Consider the following 22,792-nt stretch of genomic DNA (forward strand, 5'->3'; position numbering starts at 1 on the left):
GAACAATAAACAGTAATATCGTACGAACCTTAAAATATTAGCAAGCAGTGTAACTAGTGCAAACTCCCAAGAGTATTTATTTGCAAAAATTCGAAGAAAACATCATGAAATGAAAATGTACATGAAAATGCTTGGATAAATTAATGCGCGGACATGAATTAGTGCACGTGCGATAGCGCTAATTTAAAGCGCTGTTATTAGTACACCGCTAAAATAAGTAATCCTACAGTAATAAGACTATAGATAGATTTATTTCGGTAAGGAGTGCACATACACGGACAATTAAAAACAACATGTATAGTAATTACAACATAATAACATAATGCATACATGAAATTAAAAATAGCCATGACAGGCACACCGTCACCAAGGATTACACAAAAAAGAGAAAACTCTTATTTCCATTGTGGTCCTTTGTGTTGGTGGCATGACATAGAGAGGCATAACAGAGTTTACAGAATTATGTGACTAGATGGAAATTGAAGTATGTGACTATATGGAAATTACACAGCTATATCAAATAAGGAATTATGTGACTAGATGGAAATTGCACAACTATATCAAAAAGTAAAATGCGAGCTTAAATTAAAATGTTCATACATCGAAGGCCATAAGAATAGTTATTAAAACACATTAAAGGTCCAATACTAAGGAAAGTGAACATTTTAATTTCTTTTAAAAAGCACAGAAACTATTTCATTTTATTGGAAAATGAAAGTTGGTATGTAGAAATTCGAAATAAATCGCAGTATATGTACAATTATTTTTCTATGAAGTATGAAGAAAGTTAAAAAGACCTGGGGGTCATTCTGTCGATTTATTGAAATTTCAACATAATACACATACATTTCTTTGAGTTCCAAAGACCTTCTGTAAATTTTGACCTGCCAATCTTCATTATTTAGTGTCTTGCAGAAGTCTATGCACTGGCTATGAAAAAGATTGCCAACTCACTTTCCCTTAGTAATGGACCTTTAAATAGTTATCAAAACACATTAAAGTAATTATGCTAAACTGTCTAGTAAATAATTCTTTACTAACGTTTTAAAAACAGGTAATTTCTCAGTCTGTGCTATACTAGCAGGCAACTTATTCCATAGGGAAATACCAGAAAAGTAAAAGGACTTTAACCCAAAACCTTTGACCTTTGGAACAGCAAAACCACCTTTGTGACTTAACTATAAATCAGGTTCAGTCCTACTTAGTTACTTACCAGTTGCTATTTAATTTGAATTTGGTAAATAATCTCCGTCTACCATAGCTTTCTTGTTTATACTCGTGTACAGTTCGGATTTTATCGCTACGTTTGAAATACGTAAACTGTCTTCGCCAATAAAAACGTTCTTTACATCTGCCGCCTTGTCATAAAAAAATCATGGCAAGCGAAGGTAATTTGCGAAAGCGAAAATGTTAAATAGCGAATCTGTAAGTAACAAAGTAGGACTGAACCTGATTTTCGGTCTCTTTAGTTTGCATTTAGCCTGATCTGAACGGTTATAACGTTATTTTAAACTGACATGGTGTGCTTGGTGTATTTTAGGGGGAAGTCTTTGGTGCTAGAATGTGACTGTGAGATTTATTCGGGTAGAGACAAAACTACAGTTTTTAAGCAGTTGCACGCTCGTTGTACGTTAACGACTTGCAACTGGGCTTTGAAGTAAGTTTTTTCTGAAACAGTATTCACTTGCCCAAAAGACGTCCATTCATTGTTAAAGAAATATTGTTATGAAAAGAATACGGACCTGGAAGCAATGTATATGTCAAAATGCTAATAAACACCTTTCTAATGGCTCATTGTCACAGGAGCATTTTTGGCATTTTTTTTTCTAAGAAACATTATAATTGTAATATACTTACTAGTAACTGTGTATGGCTCATATTGTATCCTAGGTACGTTACTGCCACTGTGTTCTCTCCTGGACTTCAGCTTAACATAATACTACTGAATCAGATTCGGATTTTAAGGCGCCAAAAATTTCTAAAATGCTCAGAGATCCGAATTTTAGGCTTCAAAAATTTAGCTTGCTGTTCTTCAGAAACACTTGTGCGTTGGACGAAACCCTGACTCAAATAGCATATACAAAATACGATATATGTGTGTATATATCAGGGTGCTGGAGGATGGGAGAGACTATTAGAGGGGGGATACCATCCTGCAATTTTTCGTTATTCTACAGGTGATCAATCACGCCTGAGCAACTTTTTGACACTTCATTTTTCATATATTCTGTAAGACTTCTATTTAAAGGCAAAGAAAATCTCCTATATAAGTGACCCCCCCCCCCCCCCCCCCCCCCCCCCCAAATACCAGACTTTTTTAATCCCCAATATACAAGATCCTGTCTGGTCCACTCTGATAAGGGTCCATAAAACACCGGTAGACTTGACATGTAGCCTAATTATTGTCAGAGAATCATAAATTTTATTGCCTACAGATAAATTGGTTATTTCCTGTGCATTTTATTGATTGGAGTGCTGTTTTTTGTTGTTTTTTTGTTGTTGTTTTTTTTCAGAATGTACACAAAATCATTTTAATTGATAATATAATTTTGATTGCTCAGTCATGTTGAATAATTTCCCGGCCAATTAAATTATAACTCTTATAGCAAAGCAATTCTCACTGACCTCAACAATAAAGGAATTATTTAAAACTAAATATTTATTTAAAGAGAAATTACAAGTTTGTTTATTCAATAATTATGATCTTTTTATCAAAAGTAACAAAATAAAACCAGAAAAAGATAATTGCTGGATTTTATTAGAAATTATTTAAAGAAGCGTTCAGTTGCATTTTTAATAGATAAAAAAGGAATATGGACAGAAGGATTTTATATATTAAAATGCATAATTCAATTCCCCTTGTGTTGTCTAAATAATGTTTTTTTTCATGTATAATAAATCCAGCAATAAAGATATATCATTGTTCAAAATACACATAATTTATTATTTCTAAAAGCTATGTGCCTGAATGCATTTTTTATATTTTTGATAAAAAACAGCAATGATGAGATGTAATTGCTAGAAAACTTGATTTATTTAAAATATGATAAAAACACTGCTGTATCTTATCACATTGTTTATTTAGCCCTATTTCAATCAAGCTTTCTAAACTCGTTATAAAGGTGAGAACTGATTTGCTATAAAGGTGAGAAATATCACCTGCAATTTATTTACTGCACGGTAGCTATACAGTAGCTTATTATGATAAACAGAAGCAAGTCTATCAATGGTCCAGGCTTGTGTATTGGCCATTACCACCAATACGCAGACCTTATCATTCCCATAGGCCACATACCAGGCATACCAGAATCAGTGTCTTTAAAGAACAAAATGATCCAATACAACACATACCTCGTAGAGTTATCCCTGCTAGAAATGTACATTTTATTACCTTTTGCGAAATTTTGTAATTACCCCCTTTATTATAAAAGTACTTAGAGATTAAATCGTTTCTTTAGATTTCAATATAATTTCTATTTAAATATTTGCATTTTATAAATATTGAGATACAAAACAGCATGTAGCTTCAGAATTCATCTATTTTTAATTTGTCTTGGCTGTGCATCCGAGATAAGCAAATAGAGGTAGTAATAATTTTATAAACTTCCATTTCTAATGAATTTTGGCAAAATATACACTTGTCAATTCAAATTTTTGACAAATTTAATACAATAATGTTTATATTTGTATTATTACTTAGGTAAAATTGTTAAGTAAATTTATACATATGCTACATAACGCTTTCTTGGTTGGGCAACCAGGTAATGAAAATAAACGTTTTAAAAACACCTCCAGTGAGAATCTATCATGCATTAGGAACTCAGTGAACACACAAAAGTGTAAATGATTATTTTTCAAAGTTTTAAACAAATTCATTGGTTAAACAAAATATGATTAACCACCTTTAATGTATTACCCATGTAATAGTGTACCTCCTTTTGAAGAGTATTCAATTCCTACAATAAACATATACTTTACACAGTTTTTCCCCTTACCGGTATATTCCTCTCTTTGTAAGTTTTCACCTTTCTTTAAGACTTATTATTGATTTATTGTACAGAAGTGATTTTTTTCATTCGATGAGTGATTTCTTCCTGTTCAAAGTGAATTTACCTCTGAAACAGTAGGGGGTAGAGTTAAACATATTTAAAAATACTGAGTTACATGCTTTAAAAGTTCCCTGTTTGGCCTTTACTCTGTGGATTACATATTGTGGAAGAAATGTAGGTGGGTTTTACTTCTGCCCCAAGGTTATTTTTGAATGAAGTGATCAAACTTTAAAACAGTCCCACAGGACTCGAACTTAATTTTTCAATGTTGGAGTTAGAATTCTGTCTGAATAAATCCTTTTATTTGAGGCACCCTTGAAAACTGATATTCAGTTTTATTTTGTGTTTTATAATTGTTTACCAATGGTTTGATGTTTCTTTTGTCAAAATTACTAGTAAAATAAATTATCTGCAAACGTTTGGCCATCACTTTGAAATTTGTCTCTGCTTGAGCTTGAGGAAATACAAAATTTATAAAAACGGTACGATAAATGTTGTTCAAATTTTGCATACAAGTCTCCCAAGGGATACAGTATATTGCTGTAACATTGTTTTAAATATTTGAAATATTCACCATTAGGTGGGTTATACCTTGAACACTAAATATAGTTTTAACAGAACGTCATTTCTTTCATTAACTGCAGTATCACATGTGTTTTACTTTTTTAACCTGAAGAAAAATGGTTATCTTATTTTGAGAAACTGTCGTATTATTTTTGTCCCCTGTAAGACTTTCGAGTTTGTGCAGTCCTGAATCCTGCTGTGTTTCAAATTAGTAGGTAGCCCTTCAGATAAATCTGTTTAGGCTGTATCCACATATTTAATAATAATTCTATTTAAGCAATTTATATTTCATTTCTACCCTTTATACAATTCATAGATGGTGTCCAACATGTTCTGCATGGAAAAAAGAACTCGAATCTTTCCTAAAGAATCCTAGAAAGATTAACTGGTGGAAAATGGAAAGTTGGAACTGGCCACTGAATGCTGTAAATATCGCAGAAGTGTTTATGCCTTTGACCTGGAATGCGGGTAACATTCATCTTAAGGACCTGTCAACAGCTGTCAACATCTGGAGTAACTGTACTGAGTTTCCTGGTTCTATTGTGAATGACATTAAACCCATAAGACAACTGCGAAATGTTCACAATCATACTGATACGCAACGAATTACAGATGGGGACAAGACAAACATGTTTATCACTATTTTTAACACCCTGAATGTTCCAGACGTTAAAGCTGAGATATATATGTATAATCAGTTAGTACAAACGCTACAAGAGCTCGAACAACATGGAATTACAACTAAAGAAGTGAAAGAAGCGACTGACAGAATAGAAAAGATGTTGTTGATCCAAAGCAACAGGCTAGAAAGAAAAATGAAAACAATAGACGATGATGTCAAACAAATCAATGAGAAATTAAACATTTATTCTCGATATTTCATATGTCTTCTCGTAGTAGTGATGCCATTTATTTTAGCAGTTACTATTAGTGCACTTAGAGGACAGGTCAACAACACCGGGACAGTGCAGCGGGACAGCTATAAATATTCAAATGAGGGTAACTTTTTATTGTATATTTTCTTAGTTGTCAGTGTGTTGGTAATCAAGTGTTTTGTTATAACTTTGTTTGGGTATAAAATGTATACTTTTTTCTGTTTAAATTCGACTACTCGAAGAATAGTGAGAGCTGTTGTACTCATCCTGGCGCCGGTGTAACATTAAATTTTGACTCCGTTGAAAATTGACCCCATGGGTCATTTTTCAACGTTGAGAATTGACCCTGCCAACATTTCAACATTAAATTTTGATCAAAAAGTCGTTGAGACCTGATCGGTCGTTAAATTTTGATCAGTAATGGGGTCTTTTTTAACGGTTAGCTAAATTTAAGTAAAACTTCGGAGATCATCTGTTTGTAGTAGAGAAACACACTGGAAAGAACCAGAAATTATCGCAGGCTTGCTGGATAGCTTCTTTTAAAATAATTTCACAAGGCCGAGGTAGGCGAGATCATCTATATGTTGGACATGCAACTGTTAACGAAAGTTTAACACAATGATTTTCGACAGGTGGATGGGTGTAGGCACATTGAGACGTCCACACAGGGAGCACTTTTTCCTATCATAACAAGATATTTATGTGTGATATTTCTGTAACACATAGAGATTTATTCATTTACGTTGAAAAAATTTGTCTTTATGCGTCCTAATGCCAGGTTCGAAATATTTTATCTCATCAGTGGCGGTTTCTTTAGAAATGGCAAAAAAATAACGTTGACTATACATACAAATTGTAATGCATGTAAAAGTGTAAAATTATCAAACAAAAAACAATTATAATACTAGTAGTAAAAAGATAAAAAAAAATCAGAATCTGTAATCTGCAGTTTCTTTAGAAATTGAACAACAGCATTAAAGTTGACTAGAAATAGAAAATGTATGAAAGTATAGTTATATGAAACATTATCAGATACAAGTGTTCGAGATTAACGACATAAGACGCATGCGATTTCCTGATAAATAGTGCGAAGTGTATTATTACTTGACTAGACGTATAAAAGATGTATGAAAATTACAAAGCAACTTGCAATTCGGATATAGTCACCTTAAAACAATGAGTAAAAGCGTATTCAAAGAGTGGTGTAGGGGACGGAGGTGGGAAAGTCGAATTGTTTTCTTTGTTTACTGAGCGCCCACGCGAAAAAAGGCTGAACAGAACTGGTTTAATCCGGTTTGATGATTGACAGCTACTAACTAAATTCTGATATCCGGTATCCGTCCCTCCCATATGCCGTCATAAAATGCGCTATGCCTGGACATAGCTTCTCTTTATGACCCTTATGGGAGAAAGCAAGACATGAGATACATGTTGTGATTAATGGTCATATAAATGACCTTGTGGATAAAGTAAAAAGTTACGATTTATAAATTGCAGAATTACAAAATTATCAAAACAATATAGGTAAAAGATCAAATAGTCAGAATCTAACAAACAGTGGCGGTTTCTTTAGAAATGGCCAAAAGGTAGGACTTTTAATAAAAGGCCTTCCTCCGCCACAGAAAAAGTATGACGCTACTGGAAAGAGGATATAGTGTTTTACAACCGGAAAGAGGATATAGTGTTTTATAATCTCTGAAATGGTTAAAGTTAACAATCTTGAAATTAAAACCTGGGATAACTCATAAATCCTGGGGAAAAATGTCTATCCAGTATGAAATAGTTATTTACTAAAATTGCATACTGAAAAGCACATACAACATAAAGTAACTCAGACAGACTTGTAAACATACAAGATCTATATTCTTTTCCAAAGTAACGTTATTAACGATTAAAGCCAAATATTGTCCATTAATATTTTAGGCGAAGGCACAACTTGAATTACGTACACGTCTATATATTCTTATATATGCCCTTAATGGACTTCTGAAGCACAACGCCGTGTAACATTATAGCTTAATAGTCATTTCCATGTTAGCGGACTACATATATAGTATATATGTGTTAATGTAGTATCTATATCTGAAACTTTATAGCTAAATCCCTTTGGCTGCCAAGCCCAAGCATGTAGCAATGAGGAAAGAAAATTGCATCGATTAACTGTATGAAAAAAAAGAAATAAATCAACATTTATATAGCAGGCTAAAATGCAAACAACTATTAAGAACAAGAGCTCTCTGATGACAGCGCGCTCGACTATTCGAAGAATTGATTGAAGAATGGGGTCAAAATATTTCCACGGATATTCAGACAAAAGAAAAAATAGATTAGACAAACAATGTTCCTGTATTACTTTGATTTCGTTAAGTCTTGCACTAAATGGCAATATATGAGCCAATTTCAAAGTCCAAAAAGGGCCATTGTTCAGTCAAAATAGTTAGGTACTCTTGCCTACAGATGTAAATCATAATGATAAGCAAGTGTTCAAAGTTTAAAAGCCATATGTCAAATAGTTTTGACAAAACATGGACTTGTATGGAAACAGAACCAATTTCAAAGTCCAAATAGGGCCATAATTCAGCCAAAATAGATGACAGAGTTAATATGTTCTCCTTCCTACAGATAGAGACTATTATACTAAACAAGTGATAAAAGTTTCAAAGCCATATGTCAAACACTTTACAAAAAATATGAACTGGTACGAAAAACTTAACCAATATTTCTAAGTCAAAAGGGGCCATAATTCAGCCAAAATCCTTGATGGAGTTATGTACTCTTGCCTATAGCTGGACATGGTGATGGTAAACAGGTGTTGAAAGTTTCAAAGCTTTATCTAAAAAGACTTTGTCAAAATATGAACTGGTATGAAATATTAACCCAGATTTCTAAGTCAAAAAGGGCCATAATTCAGCCAAAATCCTTGATGGAGTTATGTGCTCTTCCCTATAACTGCACATGGTGATGGTAAACAAGGGTTGAAAGTTTCAAAGCTTTATCTCAAAAGACTTTGTCTAAATTATGAACTGGTACGAAAAACTTAACCAAGATTTCTAAGTCGAAAGGGGCCATACTTCAGCCAAAATCCCTGATGGAGTTATGTACTCTTGCCCTATAACTGGCCATGGTGATGGTAAACAAGTGTTGAAAGTTTCAAAGCTTTATCTTAAAAGACTTTGTCAAAATATGAACTGGTACGAAAAACTTAACCATGATTTCTAAGTCAAAAGGGGCCATAATTCAGCCAAAATCCTTGATGGAGTTATGTACTCTTGCCTATAACTGGCCATGGTGATGGTAAACAAGTGTTGAAAGTTTCAAAACTTTATCTTAAAAGACTTTGTCAAAATATGAACTGGCACGAAAAACTTAACCATGATTTCTAAGTCAAAAGGGGCCATAATTCAGCCAAAATCCTTGATGGAGTTATGTACTCTTGCCTATAACTGGCCATGGTGATGGTAAACAAGTGTTGAAAGTTTCAAAGCTTTATCTCAAAAGACTTTGTCAAAATGTGGACTGGTACGAAAAACTTAACCAAGGTGTGACGCCGACGCCGACGCCGACGCCGTGGTGAGTAGGATAGCTCTACTTATTCTTCGAATAGTCGAGCTAAAAATGAATATAATTAGCAAAATTATGTTGCTAACTTAAACTAAACATCATTAAGTAGTATGGATTTCAACATCAATATATATTTAGTGTTGATAGATCTAAATCGACAAAATTTCCATCCTATTACTTAATTTATTATGCCTGAATTGTAGAAAATATTATCTTAGATAAAAGATGGTGTAAAAAAGAGACACATGTATATCCATTATTTAGCAACCAACCCAAGCAGGAAGCCATCATTATGTTGGATTTCATATTTACATTCAGTTATCGCTTAAAGCACCAAATTAACAAAATAATCATAGATGTTGACTGATATTAAGAAAATACATGTATTGCTTGTCTACCAGCCCAAGCAGGTAGCAAAATATATATACATACACTTATGCAAAGAAATAATATATACACGTTCTTACAAGATTAAGAAAGCATAAAAAACATAATAGTCCTGTAAAGTCATCTATAATTGTACACATCACGAAAACTGTACTGTATTTCAAATATAATACATTGAACATGTATGGTAACTGGCTGTCTGGGTATGAGATTTATAAAAAAATAAACTTAACTACCAAGCCCAAGCATGTAGCAAGTTCTGGTTTAGAGGACAAGTTGGGCCTTAAAAGCAAGAGCAGTCTTATCCAGGCTAGCCCAAGCAATGCACCGGTAAGATGTTGTTATATGCTAAAAGTCTGTATTACGAATGTATTTTGAAAGGTATTACTGTTCCATCTGCCTAATAACCTAATTTTAGCATCCGAATAGCCCCTTCGTGCACAGTCAGATGCTTTTTCCTATTCTAAAACTGTGAGACTTGTACCTATTACTGTCTAACCCACAAAACGTTAAGGTCGTCGACAGCTGTTTATCAAACATTTTCCTTGGAACAGGTGCGCCTGAAGGTAGGGAAAAAAAGAGGACAAGCTCTGCAGATGCGAATGGCAATATAGTTCTTTAACGCTTGGATTACGGATACTTTCGTATGCCCGTGTGAGAACGTAAGGTTGTGAGGCTTACCATAGTTGTGTTTAAAGAAACGGTATGTAACAGTGACTGACGTATCATTGGTAGTTTCATCATGAAAAGATATATCAGCGAATTGGAAGATGAACTGCTCAGTTGATGGTTTTGAAAATGTTATCTCGCTGCAGCGTGAAAATGCGTTAAAAGCAAACAAGAACATGGCAGAGAGAAGTGTTTTGTAATAATAAGACTCGCATGTGTATGACAGCGCAGATATCAACTTGTCTAAGAGGCAAACTGTAATCGGTAAGCGCAGATCATAGGATGGGGCTAAGCGCTGAGCGCCCCTGATAAGAGTAGAAATAAGAAAATGATTGGTAGGATCTGTCATGTTTGACAGTTTGTGCACATAACTAATGCTTGACAAGTAGGTTAGAATTGACTTTGCAGACATTCTTTTTTGGTGAAGATAAGCAACTAATAAGGCCAATATTGATACTGAGACTGGCAAAGACATGGCCTCACCGAGGTAGGAGCAACAAAAGGTGTCAAAATGTTTCCAGCCTCGTTTGTAGGTTTCAACTGTAGAAGGGGCCAGTGATGCATTAACAGATTTCAACCCCTTGCAAAATATCTCCGGCTGAAGGCTGGGATCTAATGTTGTCGGTGTTTGCTTGCAGTGTGGCGCTAGCTCTTTGAACCGATCGATCTGAAATCGAGAAAGCGCATCAGCTAAGCTATCATCTTTGCTCCTAATGTGACGGGCTAAAAATATGATGTTTTGTTTTAGGCAACAAAGCACCAACTTCCTAATAAGGAACATGACATTGTTTTCTTTTGATGTTTGCTTACTGATAACGGACACCAATGCTTCGTTATCTGTGTTAAAAACTAATGTGTGGTTTTTCCAGAGATGTCCCCATAAAATTACTGCAATGACTATTGGATACAGCTCTAAGAAAGTGATGTTGGCCTTATGCCAAGATTCAGGAAAGGCCCCAAAGAACCAGTCACGTTTATATATTGCCCCAAAACCTTTAGAGCCAGAGGCATCTGTATAAAGACAAAGACTGTCACTACTGAGATGTTTTTCATTAATGAAAAATGATGTACCGTTAAAGTGTTCCAAAAATTCAAGCCACATTGCAATATCATTTTTCGCTGATGCACGGAGTTAAACCTTGTAATGTAACTTTTTGACGCCTAACGTCAAGTTTATAAGACGTCGAAGAAAAGCTCTACCAGGAGTGACGACAGCGCATGCGAAATTGAGCAGGCCTATGATTGAAAGAAGCGTACGGAGCTGACAAGTTTGTTTAGATTGTAATTCTTCTAAGATGCAAATGGCCTTGCCAATTTTTTCTTGTGGAAGACGGGCTTCCATACGAACAGAATCTAGTTTTATTCCCAAAAAGTCATAATTTGTGAGGGATAAAAAGTTTTATCAGCATTTAAGGGTACACCTATGATTGAGCACATGTGACAGAAAGATTAAAGAGCCAGTTTTGCTTCATGAACTGTTGGTGCTAGGAATAGGAAATCATCAAGGATTTTGACAATATAGCGTATGCCAAATTTGTTCTGGGCTATCCATTTCAGGGCTGTACTAAATGTTTCAAAAATCTTACAACTTGAAGAAGCTCCCATCGAAAGACATCTATCATAATAATACTGTTCATTCCATCTAAAACCTAACAAGCAGTAATCCGTCGGCCGAATCGGAATAATGCGGAAAGCTGAGCTGATATCAGTTTTCGCCATAAATGCATCTTTACCCAAGAATTTTAATTTTGAAATAGCATCTTCTACCGTGTCATAGGATACCTCTGTAAATGCCGAGGGGATTTGGTCATTGACAGATGTAACCTTATTGCGAGGATAAGACAAGTGATGAATCATTCGGAACTGATTAGGTTCTTTTTAGGCACTACTCCTATTGGTGAAATTTTAAAATGTTGAAAAGGCTTCATTTGAAATGGGCCAGAAATGCGACCTAATTGTACCTCTTTTTGTATATTTTCATCCACTATTGTGGAATGATCTCGGGCAGACTTGAGATTTGGGCTGTCTGTGCTATCCCGGGAACCTTGAAATTGCAGTTTGAAACCTGACCGTAAACCATCGAGAAGGTATTCTTCCATGTCTTTGTCATAAAGTTACAACATTTTGCCTAATTCCTGCCACTTAACTGGGGTGGGAAACCTATTTGTTGTTAACTCTGTTGGTGGGGTTTGACCTTGGTGGGGCGGTTGGACTTGCAACTGGATTAACCTTGGCTTGATTTGGTTCTGTTGAGCGTTTCCAGCATCTGAAATATGGGTGGGTCCCATAGCATCCCCTGCATTTGTGGATGTATGTACACCCATAGCAGTTGTGCCCCTTATTGTATCTATTACATGTATTTTTGGACTGGTCCGACTTTGGGCCATCGGTCCGAAAGGGCTGTTTTTGGCTTAGTGCTTTAATATATTGCTCGTGGTGGATAGCGTCCCATGGAAAGGGATGATGCTGACGTAGCTGGCGAAACTGGCAATCATAAAAATGCCAATTACCCTACTGGGCCAGCTGCTCTGCAGCTTCTGGATAACTTTGCCTGTAGACAGATGAAAATATTGCAGATAAATCTGTCCATTGCTCAATATTAATGAATTTGGTTGAGGAGGGTGCAACTGTTGTAATTCCTTTACGTGATATTGAAAAATGGAGTGATTCATCTTCAAGTTGGTTTTTCGAAAAAAAACAGTGGAAAAATCAACATATTCTTCTGCCCAGATTTTTAGCTCACCTGAGCAATGCTCAGGTTAGTTTTTCTGATCGCTCGATGTCCGGCGTCCGTCGTCTGTCGTCTGTCTGTCAACATTTAGCTTGTGTATGCGATAGAGGCTGTATTTTTCAACTGATCTTCATGAAACTTGGTCAGAATGATTGCCTTGATGAAATCTAGGCTGAGTTCGAAAATGGGTCATCTGGAATCAAATGAAGTTCGAAAAAGGGTCAACTGGGTCAGAAACTAGGTCACTAGGTCAAATCAAGGAAAAACCTTGTGTATGCGATAGATGCTGTATTTTTAATTAATCTTCATGAATTTTGGTCAGGATGATTGCCTTGATGAAATCTAGGTCAAGTTCGAATATGAGTCATCTGGGGTCAAAAAGTAGGTCACTAGATCAAATCAAAGGAAAAGCTTGTATATGCAGTAGAGGCTGTATTTTTCCATAAATCTTCCTGAAATTAAGTCAAAATGATAACTTTAATAAATTCTAGGCCGAGTTCGAAAATGGGTCATCTGGGGTCAAAAACTAGGTCACTAGGTCAAATCAAGGAAAAAAACTTGTGTATGCGATAGAGGCTGTATTTTTCAATTGATCTTCATGAATATTGGTCAGAATGATTGCTTTGATGAAATCGAGGTCGAGTTCGAAAATGGGTCATCTGAGATCAAAAACTAGGTCATATCTAAGAAAATACTTGTTTAAACTCAAGAGACCATATCTTTAGTCCAATCTTAATGAAAATTGACCAAAATATTTGTTTTCATGAAATCAGTAGGTTAAACATGTTTACACTGTTATAGTTTGTTTCTTAGGTGAGCGACCTAGGGCCATCTTGTTTCTTTAATTCTCAATGGGACAGTAGAAAATAAGGGTATGGTGGGCGAAGTTTGGAGTGACGTGGCATTTAGATACCCAGACAGACCAGTACCTGAGGTGTTTCCTGTATGTTGCGCCTCTGGCTCTCCCAGATTATGTGCTTCGTGTCCAGTTACATTCTGTCCAGCTTGGCTTGATCCAGGTCTCTCGTTTCTGTTTGCCTTCAAGATAGCGTTTACTTTCTTTTCCACTATTTCATCGAGTTTTTCAGTTATTCTATTTACTATTATGTCGGTCTGGTCTGGGCGTGTTTCGTTGGATTGTAGCTGCTGTGTGTGCTCTCCAAAACGTATTGTATTATTTTGCACAGAGTTATCGTTAATTGTATTTGATGTTGACGGAGTTGCCACTTTTTGGCGTTTTAGTAGTACTGATTTGGCTGAGGATTTTCCACGCTTCCTCGTCGACATTGCTGAAATTATAGCATACATGCATTAGTATTGTTCCTTATTGCTAGTTTCATAGTCAGGTATATCAATTAGCAGGGACCCAGTAGCCCAAGTCCACTAGATTTTGGGCTGGACTACTTTATTTTTGGAGAAAATCCCTTATATCTAAATTAAAACAATTATTTTTGACAGTCTGGGCCCCTAACTAAAATAGCTATTTTATATCTCTGTTAATCTCTGGAATATTTTCCTGTATGCAATAAGTATAGTTAAATGCGGAAAATATGCTTCATGTGTAGTATTTTTGATGATTCTTTGCTTTTTCACCGTGCATGTGACTGCTCCAAAACGAGATTCAAGCATAATAAAATATCAAGAATCCATTATGTTGTTTCTGCACATTAAAGTAAGATATCTGAGAGATCATTTACTGTAGGCGCTATAAGCCATATGATTTGCATAAAATAAAATTTACATTAAAGGCATTAGTCAGTGTAATGTGCAGTTACATATTCAGGATGACTCAACAAGTGGTAGCCGAAACATAACAATATATTGGTTAGGTATTAATCCACTCCACTTACAGCTTAAGCAGCTGTGATAAAGCCTAAGGCTCACAGAAAGTGGTTAGTTTAAAGATTCTCATAATCAGAGCAACAAATAATGATACATTCATCATCGTCAGTGGCTGCGATAAAGCCATAAGGCTCGCAGAAAATTGTTACTTTATTAAATTAAACTTTGAAGCCACTCCACATTTCATAATTGTGGCTGCGATAAAGCCTTTAGGCTCGCAGAAAGTGGTAAGCACAAATACTCATAAAAACTTGGCAAATAGAATTTAAAGCCACTCCACAAACCATAAATGTGGCTGCGATAAAGCCGGAAGGCTCGCAGAAAGTGGTGATTGCAAATGTTCATAGTGACCTAAGTAAATACAAATTAAACCACTGCACAAACTAAAAGATGTGGTCGCAATATAGCTCCAGGGTTTGCAGAAAGTGGTATATACACTATTCCCAATATCTTGGCAAATGAAATTTGCATAAATATAAAGTTAAAAACCACAAACTATCAAAGTAGTATTTTTTTTTTTTAACACAATAATATTGTGTGGTTAGTACCAAAGAGTAATCATACCAATATTTTTCAGCTGAATGGTTATTATTTTATCATGAATAGATCTAACTCCAAATATGAGGAAATTAATCCTTACATGTATATATTTTCAAATAAATTGCATAAAAATGAAGTATTCGCCAACACACCGAAATGAGCATACATATATTGCGTAATTGTATAAACTTCTATATGCATGGATGTAGAATTATGTGAAAAATTGGATCGTTAATTAAAATATACTCCTCTAATCATAGCTAATGCCCCTGTCTAACCGCTTCATTATAGCATGCCTTAGCGATCTGTAGAAGCGCCGTTGTCCAAACAGGCCAAGGTGGACACCATCCTCACCGAAAATTGGAGATTGAGCTCCGAATATCTGCATGTGTCTCCAGAAGCGTACATGATCTTGGATGTCTAGCAGTGTTGTTAAAATGTGATTTGCTTGTACCCTCTTTTCTTCGTACTGTTGAACTGTTACAGATCTTGGTCTAGCTCGAGTGAATAGTTCACATATTACGGCTTTGTTGACGTGATAGTCCTTTACGAGCATTAAACCGATTTCTTCTAATGTACATGCTATACCGTTCATCTGATGACTCGCGGTACTTAATAGTTTGAATAGTACTATAATCAAATAAAACACTTACCAGACTAATCTTTGTTTGTTTCAATAAATTTTACTTGTTTTCCATCTGATGACATGTAAAAATAACAACAATGTCATTAAAACAATTTTATATATGGCAACAAATATACAGTGTGCCACCATCTTTGTCAATATTACGTCATCATTAAACTCACGGTAGACTGGATTACAATTCAATATTTTTTAAGGAAGGTTACAGTATGATAAATTTTCTGGTGCAAAAGCTGCATTATTGTATGTTCACTTTGTCAAACAATGTAAAATGAAATAACAGTTTTATAACAACAAATAACCAGCATTTGTAGTTTGTTCCTGATAACAAATTACTCTTCAGTACAATGTTCACAATAGAATGTGCTACCCCTTCTTAGCACTCTGACCTCACTGCAGTGAGTCAAATGAACCCAGTGTCCACAATGATCACATTGGCCCCATTTCAAAATAATTAGGCCAGGATAACCCCTTAACTGTGGTGGGAAAGTTTTCCCACATACACAACACGGTTCCTCATCCTCTGACTCATCACTTGAGGACCCTGCAGTGTCCAAATTAATTGGACTACTTGTTTTTCCTGAAGTACCAGAGGTGGATGGTTTTGGGGAAAGCTGAACTTTTTTACTAGGGATGGGTTTCTTTTGCTTTCTGTTACCTTTTATAGATTGTTCCTTTTCCAATTTAGCATTTGACCTTTTTTCTATCTCAGTAAGGGTCTCCAAATTTGTAGAGGACAATAGATTGCCCTGAACTTTGAAAGGTGGGGAAAATTTCTTTTTAGGTCTTTGGACTGCTTTGTTAATTGTTCTGCTTGCTAGGAATTTGTCTGCTAGGTCAAGGTTTACTTCCTGTATTGTATGAGTATCACTGTTTTCTTTTGAGTTTTGAGCAACAGGGTTTTGTTCAGGTGTATTTACCATTTCATGCTTGTCTTGGAGACAAGTTGGGTCTTCTGCAATAGGGTATATGGTTGCAGGCGCAGTCTGGGCTGGTGTAACAACCTGTTTGCAGAATGGATATATGCCTGCTTTGCTAAAGGCACTGGTAATATTCTTAGGAGAGAAAGCTCGTGCATAGGGCTTTGCAGTTAGCTGAGCAACCTCATACCTAGTAATATTTACCCCTGGGTTTGAGTGCATATACGGCTTGCATTCACGGTAATAGTAAGATTTCATTGGCCCAAATATGCCTACATCAAGAGGTTGTGTGATGTGGCTCGAATGAGGGGGTAGCACAAATAATAATACATTGTGATCTTTTGCCCAGTTTGTTAGTGTAAGTGAAAAATGGGACTTGTGCCCATCATATAATATGAGAGTTTTAGGCAAGTCCTGACCCCTAGAGAGTCCTGCATGCTTTGCAAGGTGTCCAGTGAGGTAAGTTTCAAATAACTCCCTGTTTACAAATCCACTCTCAGACATTCCTGCATCAGATCCCGGAGCAGCACCCTGTAACAGACTATCATACCACCTCTTACCTGGAAATATGTAAAATGGCGGCACATGGTTGCCGACCGCATTGGCAGCACCTATAACTACCACAGTCTTTGACCGTTCAGAGGTGATAGACTGTGGTTTTATATCTGTACCACAAATAATTGTAGGCGGTGTGTGCTCTGTAGAGAACCCTGATTCATCAACATTGTAAATTCTCTCTGGAGAATTCATTAGATTATTGTCAAGAAGAATAGTCTCTAATTCTGAGAAGTATGCTTGTATTGTTTCATCAGATGCAGCTTTAGCCCTGTTAAGGGATAGCTTTTGTGGCTTTACGACTTTAAGCTCATCCCATCGTGACAGAAAAGAGTACACCCATCCTTGACTCAGGCCTGCCTTTGCCCTTACTGACTTCCCAATTGAACGAGCATAATCTGCTGCTACATTCTGCAAATCAGTTATGCAGTATCCATAACCAATCTTGGACATATGCACTATATGGTCCACTAACATTTTCTCTTCAGCATCAGAAAATAATCTTGCTGCACCAAGTGTACAATCTACTGATACATTATTCCTAGTTCTGTCTCTCAGTGTGGACTCGGGCACCTTATAAACCCTGGAGGCATGATATACAGAAACATCAGATAATGTAGCTTGATAAGCCCTCTTTAAATCGTCCCTGTCGTATGGCTTCTGTCTACCAACTTTAAGCTTCTGTAAGAAAAAAAAGAGCTATTCCTTGACCATTTCATATCATGAATAGATGGAAAAAATTTAGTTGTTTTATACCTACGGACACAGTCTAGTATAATTTACATAAAATTTAGTGCTACTACACCTGTGGGCGTAACAGACGAACTTAGTATAACTTGGATTTATGGAGTAACAGGTGCAGTTTTGTATGAACTTTTGTAATGTTTTGGCAGAAAACATCTTTTTAGGTTAAATTGTTAAGTAACTCACCAAGATTCCACTCATATCTGTGTAACTATCGGTTTTCTTGCGAAACAAAAAATCTGGGTCAACTTTGACAGATGTAAACACCGGCTAGGTGGCGCAACTCAAATACCGCGAGATTAGTGATGACGCGAGATTAGTGATGTTGAGTATACGACTAAAAGTTCGATGTTCGAGTCCAAATCATTCTCTCCGAGCTTTAGAATAACAACGCTAGGATTGTGTTGCTTTAGAAAACTATTGAATTTCTCCTTGAATGTTAATGTGTACGTACCAAGATCTGTGTAATTTTCACAGGCTGTGAGACCACCTAGACCCTTATGGAAAACTAAGCACTCCTCCAGATCGTAGTTAGCAGGAAAAACTGAACGGTGAAAGCAGTCGTCAATGCGACAAATAAAGCCATGACCAATAATAGCCACACGAGTACGTGAATATGCCATTCTGTGCTCTGTAACATTCACGCAACAAGCGGAACAAAGAAAAAAAAATTGTTGTCGATAGTTAATTTATATGTTTATCCAATGTAAAATTGTTCCAACCTTTCAAAATCCTCCTGTTTATGTCAAACGTAATCTATTTTGCCTTTTGCACCAATAAATTTAAGTTTATTCAGATTGTATATAGTGAAAATCCACAAAAATCCATGAAAGTCGGATTGTTTTCTTTGTTTACTGAGCGCCCACGCGAAAAAAGCTGATTAGAACTGGTTTAATCCGGTTTGATGATTGACAGCTACTAACTAAATTCTGATATCCGGTATCCATCCCTCCCATATGCCGTCATAAAATACGCTATGCCTGGACATAGCTTCTCTTTATAGAAAGTACAGATATGGCTTTTAGATATAGTCTCTTATAATTCTGTTCAGAATGACCACATGCATTTATAGTTATCTATTTCCTATTTTACTTGTCACGAAAAAAAATCTTTTATCAGACGAATTTCTCCCGCCTTGCCACCAATGTAAACAGAGGTTCATCTCATTCACACGAAAATAACTTAAAGTATTCACAGTGCTCATAAAACCCCTATATATATATACGTACGTATGTGGCACTACGTTGCAAGAATCAGTCACTGATGCCTTACATAAAATCGAAAACAAATATATACGTAATAAGGGTATTATAGTTTTCTCGTTTATGGTAGAATGCGCCACCCCACATTTTTAACGGACTGTTGTAAAATTTTAACAGATATTTCCAAGGGTGTTTTTATTCTCAATATCTCTGCTGTATATCTTCAGGAAAAGTGTATCTATTTATGTCCCTGATATTTTTCAACAAGACCACTAACGTCATCTTTTCAAGACTGCGAAAAATGACATGCCTGACTTCGATTCAATTGTCACACACCGATGTAGGTTCAAGCTTCAATCAGAGCGTTGAATTATTAATGTTAGCAAGCTTTTATACTTTATCCTAAGTCTAAACTGGATTCAAAGCCCGGGTGTTAGTTTTCGAACAAGTCTGCGTATTGGTGGTGGTATAATTTATTTGTTTTTTAATGTTATAAGTGTGACTTTCCGGTCAAACTAAACTTGACTAAAGCTCCAAATTTTGAACACGTTATTAAACTGTTAGATAGATGTTACAAAATGTTTTATATAACGCTTCTTTCGACAAATGCAATGTAGCTATATGTAGTTAACAGAAATTAATTTTGTTTGACAGCAGTGTTTATTCTATGTTTATAAAATGCTGCCGTTTTTTTAGTTATTAAAGATTTTTTTAAGTTCTGTGTTTGATTCCTTCTGAAAGTCTGAATTTTATGCCCGTAGTATTTCACATTTATTAACGATAAAAACGAAATAGCTATTTACGATCGCGCTGTATGAAAAATTACAGGTAATTTTATAATAAAAATCGGTTGTTTCTACATATTTTTGCTTGACCTTCTGCTATTATCATATCAAAATTGCTATAGAATTCGAGCTATGTTTATTTTCTAGCGGTGTTCAGGTTTGTAATATCAAATGATGAATGCACTACGTGCGTTTTTTTTTCTCCCTCTTTTTTTTCTTTTTGCGTGTGTGTGTGTGTGTGTGTGTGTGTGTGTGTGTGTGTGTGTATTCGTAACGGTTCAATTTCGCGGTGTTTTGATTACCTATTTCGTTGTACTTTATCTACCTTCTTCCTGACGTCGTCTGGTTTTGTACTGTACATCATCACAACTGGATTTTCTTATGGTGGCTTCTTTCATATTCCTGTTGTTCTGGACAGTGCGCTGTATGCCACCATAGTTCCATAACACATATATAAAAGAATGCCGGCCTAACTTTAAATGTTTATTTTGTAATATTCTTGATTGGGTCCTTTATAAGGTTATTTTTTAAGGCCTTTTCTATTAGTTTTATCTAGATTAAAGTTTAAACTGTTCAAATTTGTTAAAATTGAATAAAGTTTGATAAAACTTGTAACATTTGATAAAATCAGAGCGGCCTTTGCCGAAAAACGAAAACACAAAGACTCCGATTTCTGACTTATTTATGTAAAAACATCTTTAAAATTCTATGCTGAAATTATAGTTAAAATGTTTTCGTAAAAACCAGTGCCGACTACCTTTGCCGAAATTTAACATGGTAGTAAGGATTTGTCTACAAATTTTTAAAGTCATGGTCTAAAATTGGCCTATATTATTATATGGCTTTAAATTTATATAATATGTTTATAAGATTTCTTCAATTACCATAAATTATAAAACTTTGATCGAAAATATCAACAATAAGAGCTTTAAATATTAAATAAATTTCTGCAAACCAAATTTATTTTCACAGAGGGGGAGGGGGTGCAGCTTTGCCCGCCTGCCGCCTGCCTCCTCCCCCCACCCCACCCCACCAGGGCTATGCCCTAGACGCTTACGTCACCATACCCCTTGCCTATTTGGTGAAGCCTTCCTTCGCGCCTGGATAGGGTTGATTATCGTGAAGTTGTCTAGTGATGTGTCATTTTCAATGTGATTGAAGAATTATAACATGTATCTGTAAAATCAAAATTGTGTCGGGAATGCGGATCACATGACCCATCCCCTCTCAGCTTGGGGTTCCGTGTCAGCTAGACATTTATGGAGTATGTTCTCATAAAGGTAGAATTCTTGTCTGCTTCTCACAATAAGAGCGGGCACCTGGGTAGAACCACCGATCTTCCGTAAGCCAGCTAGAAGAATTCAACGTCCCGAATCAGACTCGAACCAACATCGATGAGGTGTCAGCGGTCTTAACAACTCGGTCACGGAAGTCCCTCTGATTAATATAACAGAACTGTACCAGAGCCCAATTGGATATGACATTTATTTTTTCAATACATGTAGATTTTCATAAGTCTATCATGTAATAGCGGTGTAACGTTGAAATGACACAGGAGGTCAATTTTCAACGTTGTAAAATGATCCCTATGTAAATTACCGACGAGTTCTAAGTATAACCTACAACACCTTTACATGGCCGAAAGCAAAACACCAACTGATCCAGCTGATACGAATGCCTAATATATTATAGGCTGAACATGTCAAACTTGAGATAGTATTGCGCACATTCCGAAACGTTAATCGGAAATCATATAGCCAAACTGTCAACATCATGATCAACAATTAGGTTACCGGTAATATTATCCCCCTTATCCGGTTACCATTAACTACACATTTTTCTACCGAGATTACCCCCGTCACAAAACGGCTAAAGTCATATAGTGTCCTACTTTCCGCTGAAAGCATGGAATTAAAGGTGTCCGATCGGATAATTTTTTCAAAATCTGAAAAATTCTGAGAAGAGTTTTTACGTTTCGTTAGACCTAACTAGAGAAATGTTTTCCAAATATTTTGCCAAATTGCTCACTAAAAACTGTTATAATGTCTTACCTTACACTAGGCAATTTCTCTTGTTAAATACGAAAACAAATACTTTCTTTTTGTCTGACACACAAGCGATACAATTATGAATAACAGGGACGGATACAGGATTTGGTGATAGAGGGGGCGTAATGCTCCCCATGAAAATTTTGAAAAAAAATGGATCCATCTGGTGCATTCGGGGCGTTCTGAGATATTTTATTTGCTATTGACAAAGGACAGGTTTTGTGACAAAATCAGCACAAATAACATGCTAATTATAGTCATATTTAATGCAAAATTTTCAGATTTCAAATGTGCGAGCATCGCGAGCGAGAAAAACACATATTTTATATTCTTCAGTCAGAACAAAAGAAAGATTATGTGTACGCGAGCGTAGCGAACGAGAAAAATGTATAATTTGCACTTATTTAACCCAGAAAATAAGACAAATTACCTATGCTCCGGCGATTTTAGAGGGGACGCGCGTCGGCTGCCTCCCCTCTGAATCCGCTTTTGAATAATAAACAACCAGGTCAGTGCTGTCACTCGAACCAACGGCCCCAAATCGATTAGAGCTTTTGAATTTAACATTGAAAATGACCCAACTGTAGAAGATTAGTTCATTAATAAGCATCCAAAGATGTGTAACTGGGTTAAAACTTCTATTTCTGACCAGTATCTGCAGAGTCAGGGTTATTGCC

General features: G+C 35.9%; 3 protein-coding genes across 7 annotated transcripts in view; 1 reads left to right on the forward strand and 2 right to left on the reverse strand.

Annotated features, from left to right (window-relative positions):
- Window positions 1–22,792, reverse strand: part of LOC123565412 (cofilin/actin-depolymerizing factor homolog) — a 307,889-nt gene that overhangs the window by 108,738 nt on the left and 176,359 nt on the right. The gene's annotated exons all lie outside the window — the stretch shown is intronic.
- Window positions 1–22,792, forward strand: part of LOC123534430 (uncharacterized) — a 50,733-nt gene that overhangs the window by 10,655 nt on the left and 17,286 nt on the right. For 3 of the 4 annotated variants that reach the window (XR_008372282.1, XM_053550552.1, XM_045316680.2), the window contains exons 2-3: window positions 1,541–1,657; window positions 4,930–5,612. Coding sequence is in view for 3 of the 4 variants with exons in the window: in XM_053550552.1 (XP_053406527.1) it covers window positions 1,541–1,657; window positions 4,930–5,612 (800 nt within the window). In the remaining variant the exon portion in view is untranslated. The remainder of the gene's footprint in view (window positions 1–1,540; window positions 1,658–4,929; window positions 5,613–22,792) is intronic. The other variant, XM_045316688.2, reaches the window with a different exon arrangement.
- Window positions 6,667–18,994, reverse strand: LOC123534449 (uncharacterized). Of its 2 annotated transcripts, none has more exons than XM_053550576.1 (2): window positions 18,803–18,994; window positions 6,667–14,125 (listed from the first exon to the last, which is right to left on the reverse strand). In XM_053550576.1, exon 2 carries the CDS (start codon window positions 11,205–11,207, stop codon window positions 9,969–9,971), a length of 1,239 nt encoding a protein of 412 aa, XP_053406551.1. In that variant the 5' UTR covers window positions 11,208–14,125; window positions 18,803–18,994; the 3' UTR covers window positions 6,667–9,968. The 2 variants fall into 2 exon arrangements, with proteins under 2 accessions (XP_053406551.1, XP_045172644.2); XM_045316709.2 differs by having other exon boundaries at window positions 18,535–18,994.

Source organism: Mercenaria mercenaria, chromosome 1 (assembly GCF_021730395.1).
Source record: "Mercenaria mercenaria strain notata chromosome 1, MADL_Memer_1, whole genome shotgun sequence".
NCBI classification, from domain to species: Eukaryota; Metazoa; Mollusca; class Bivalvia; order Venerida; family Veneridae; genus Mercenaria; species Mercenaria mercenaria.

What these genes read in the sequence shown, in the direction of transcription:
- LOC123534449 (XM_053550576.1), bottom strand. Translation starts at nt 11,207, where the DNA reads ATGTGGCTTGAATTTTTGGAACACTTTAACGGTACATCATTTTTCATT.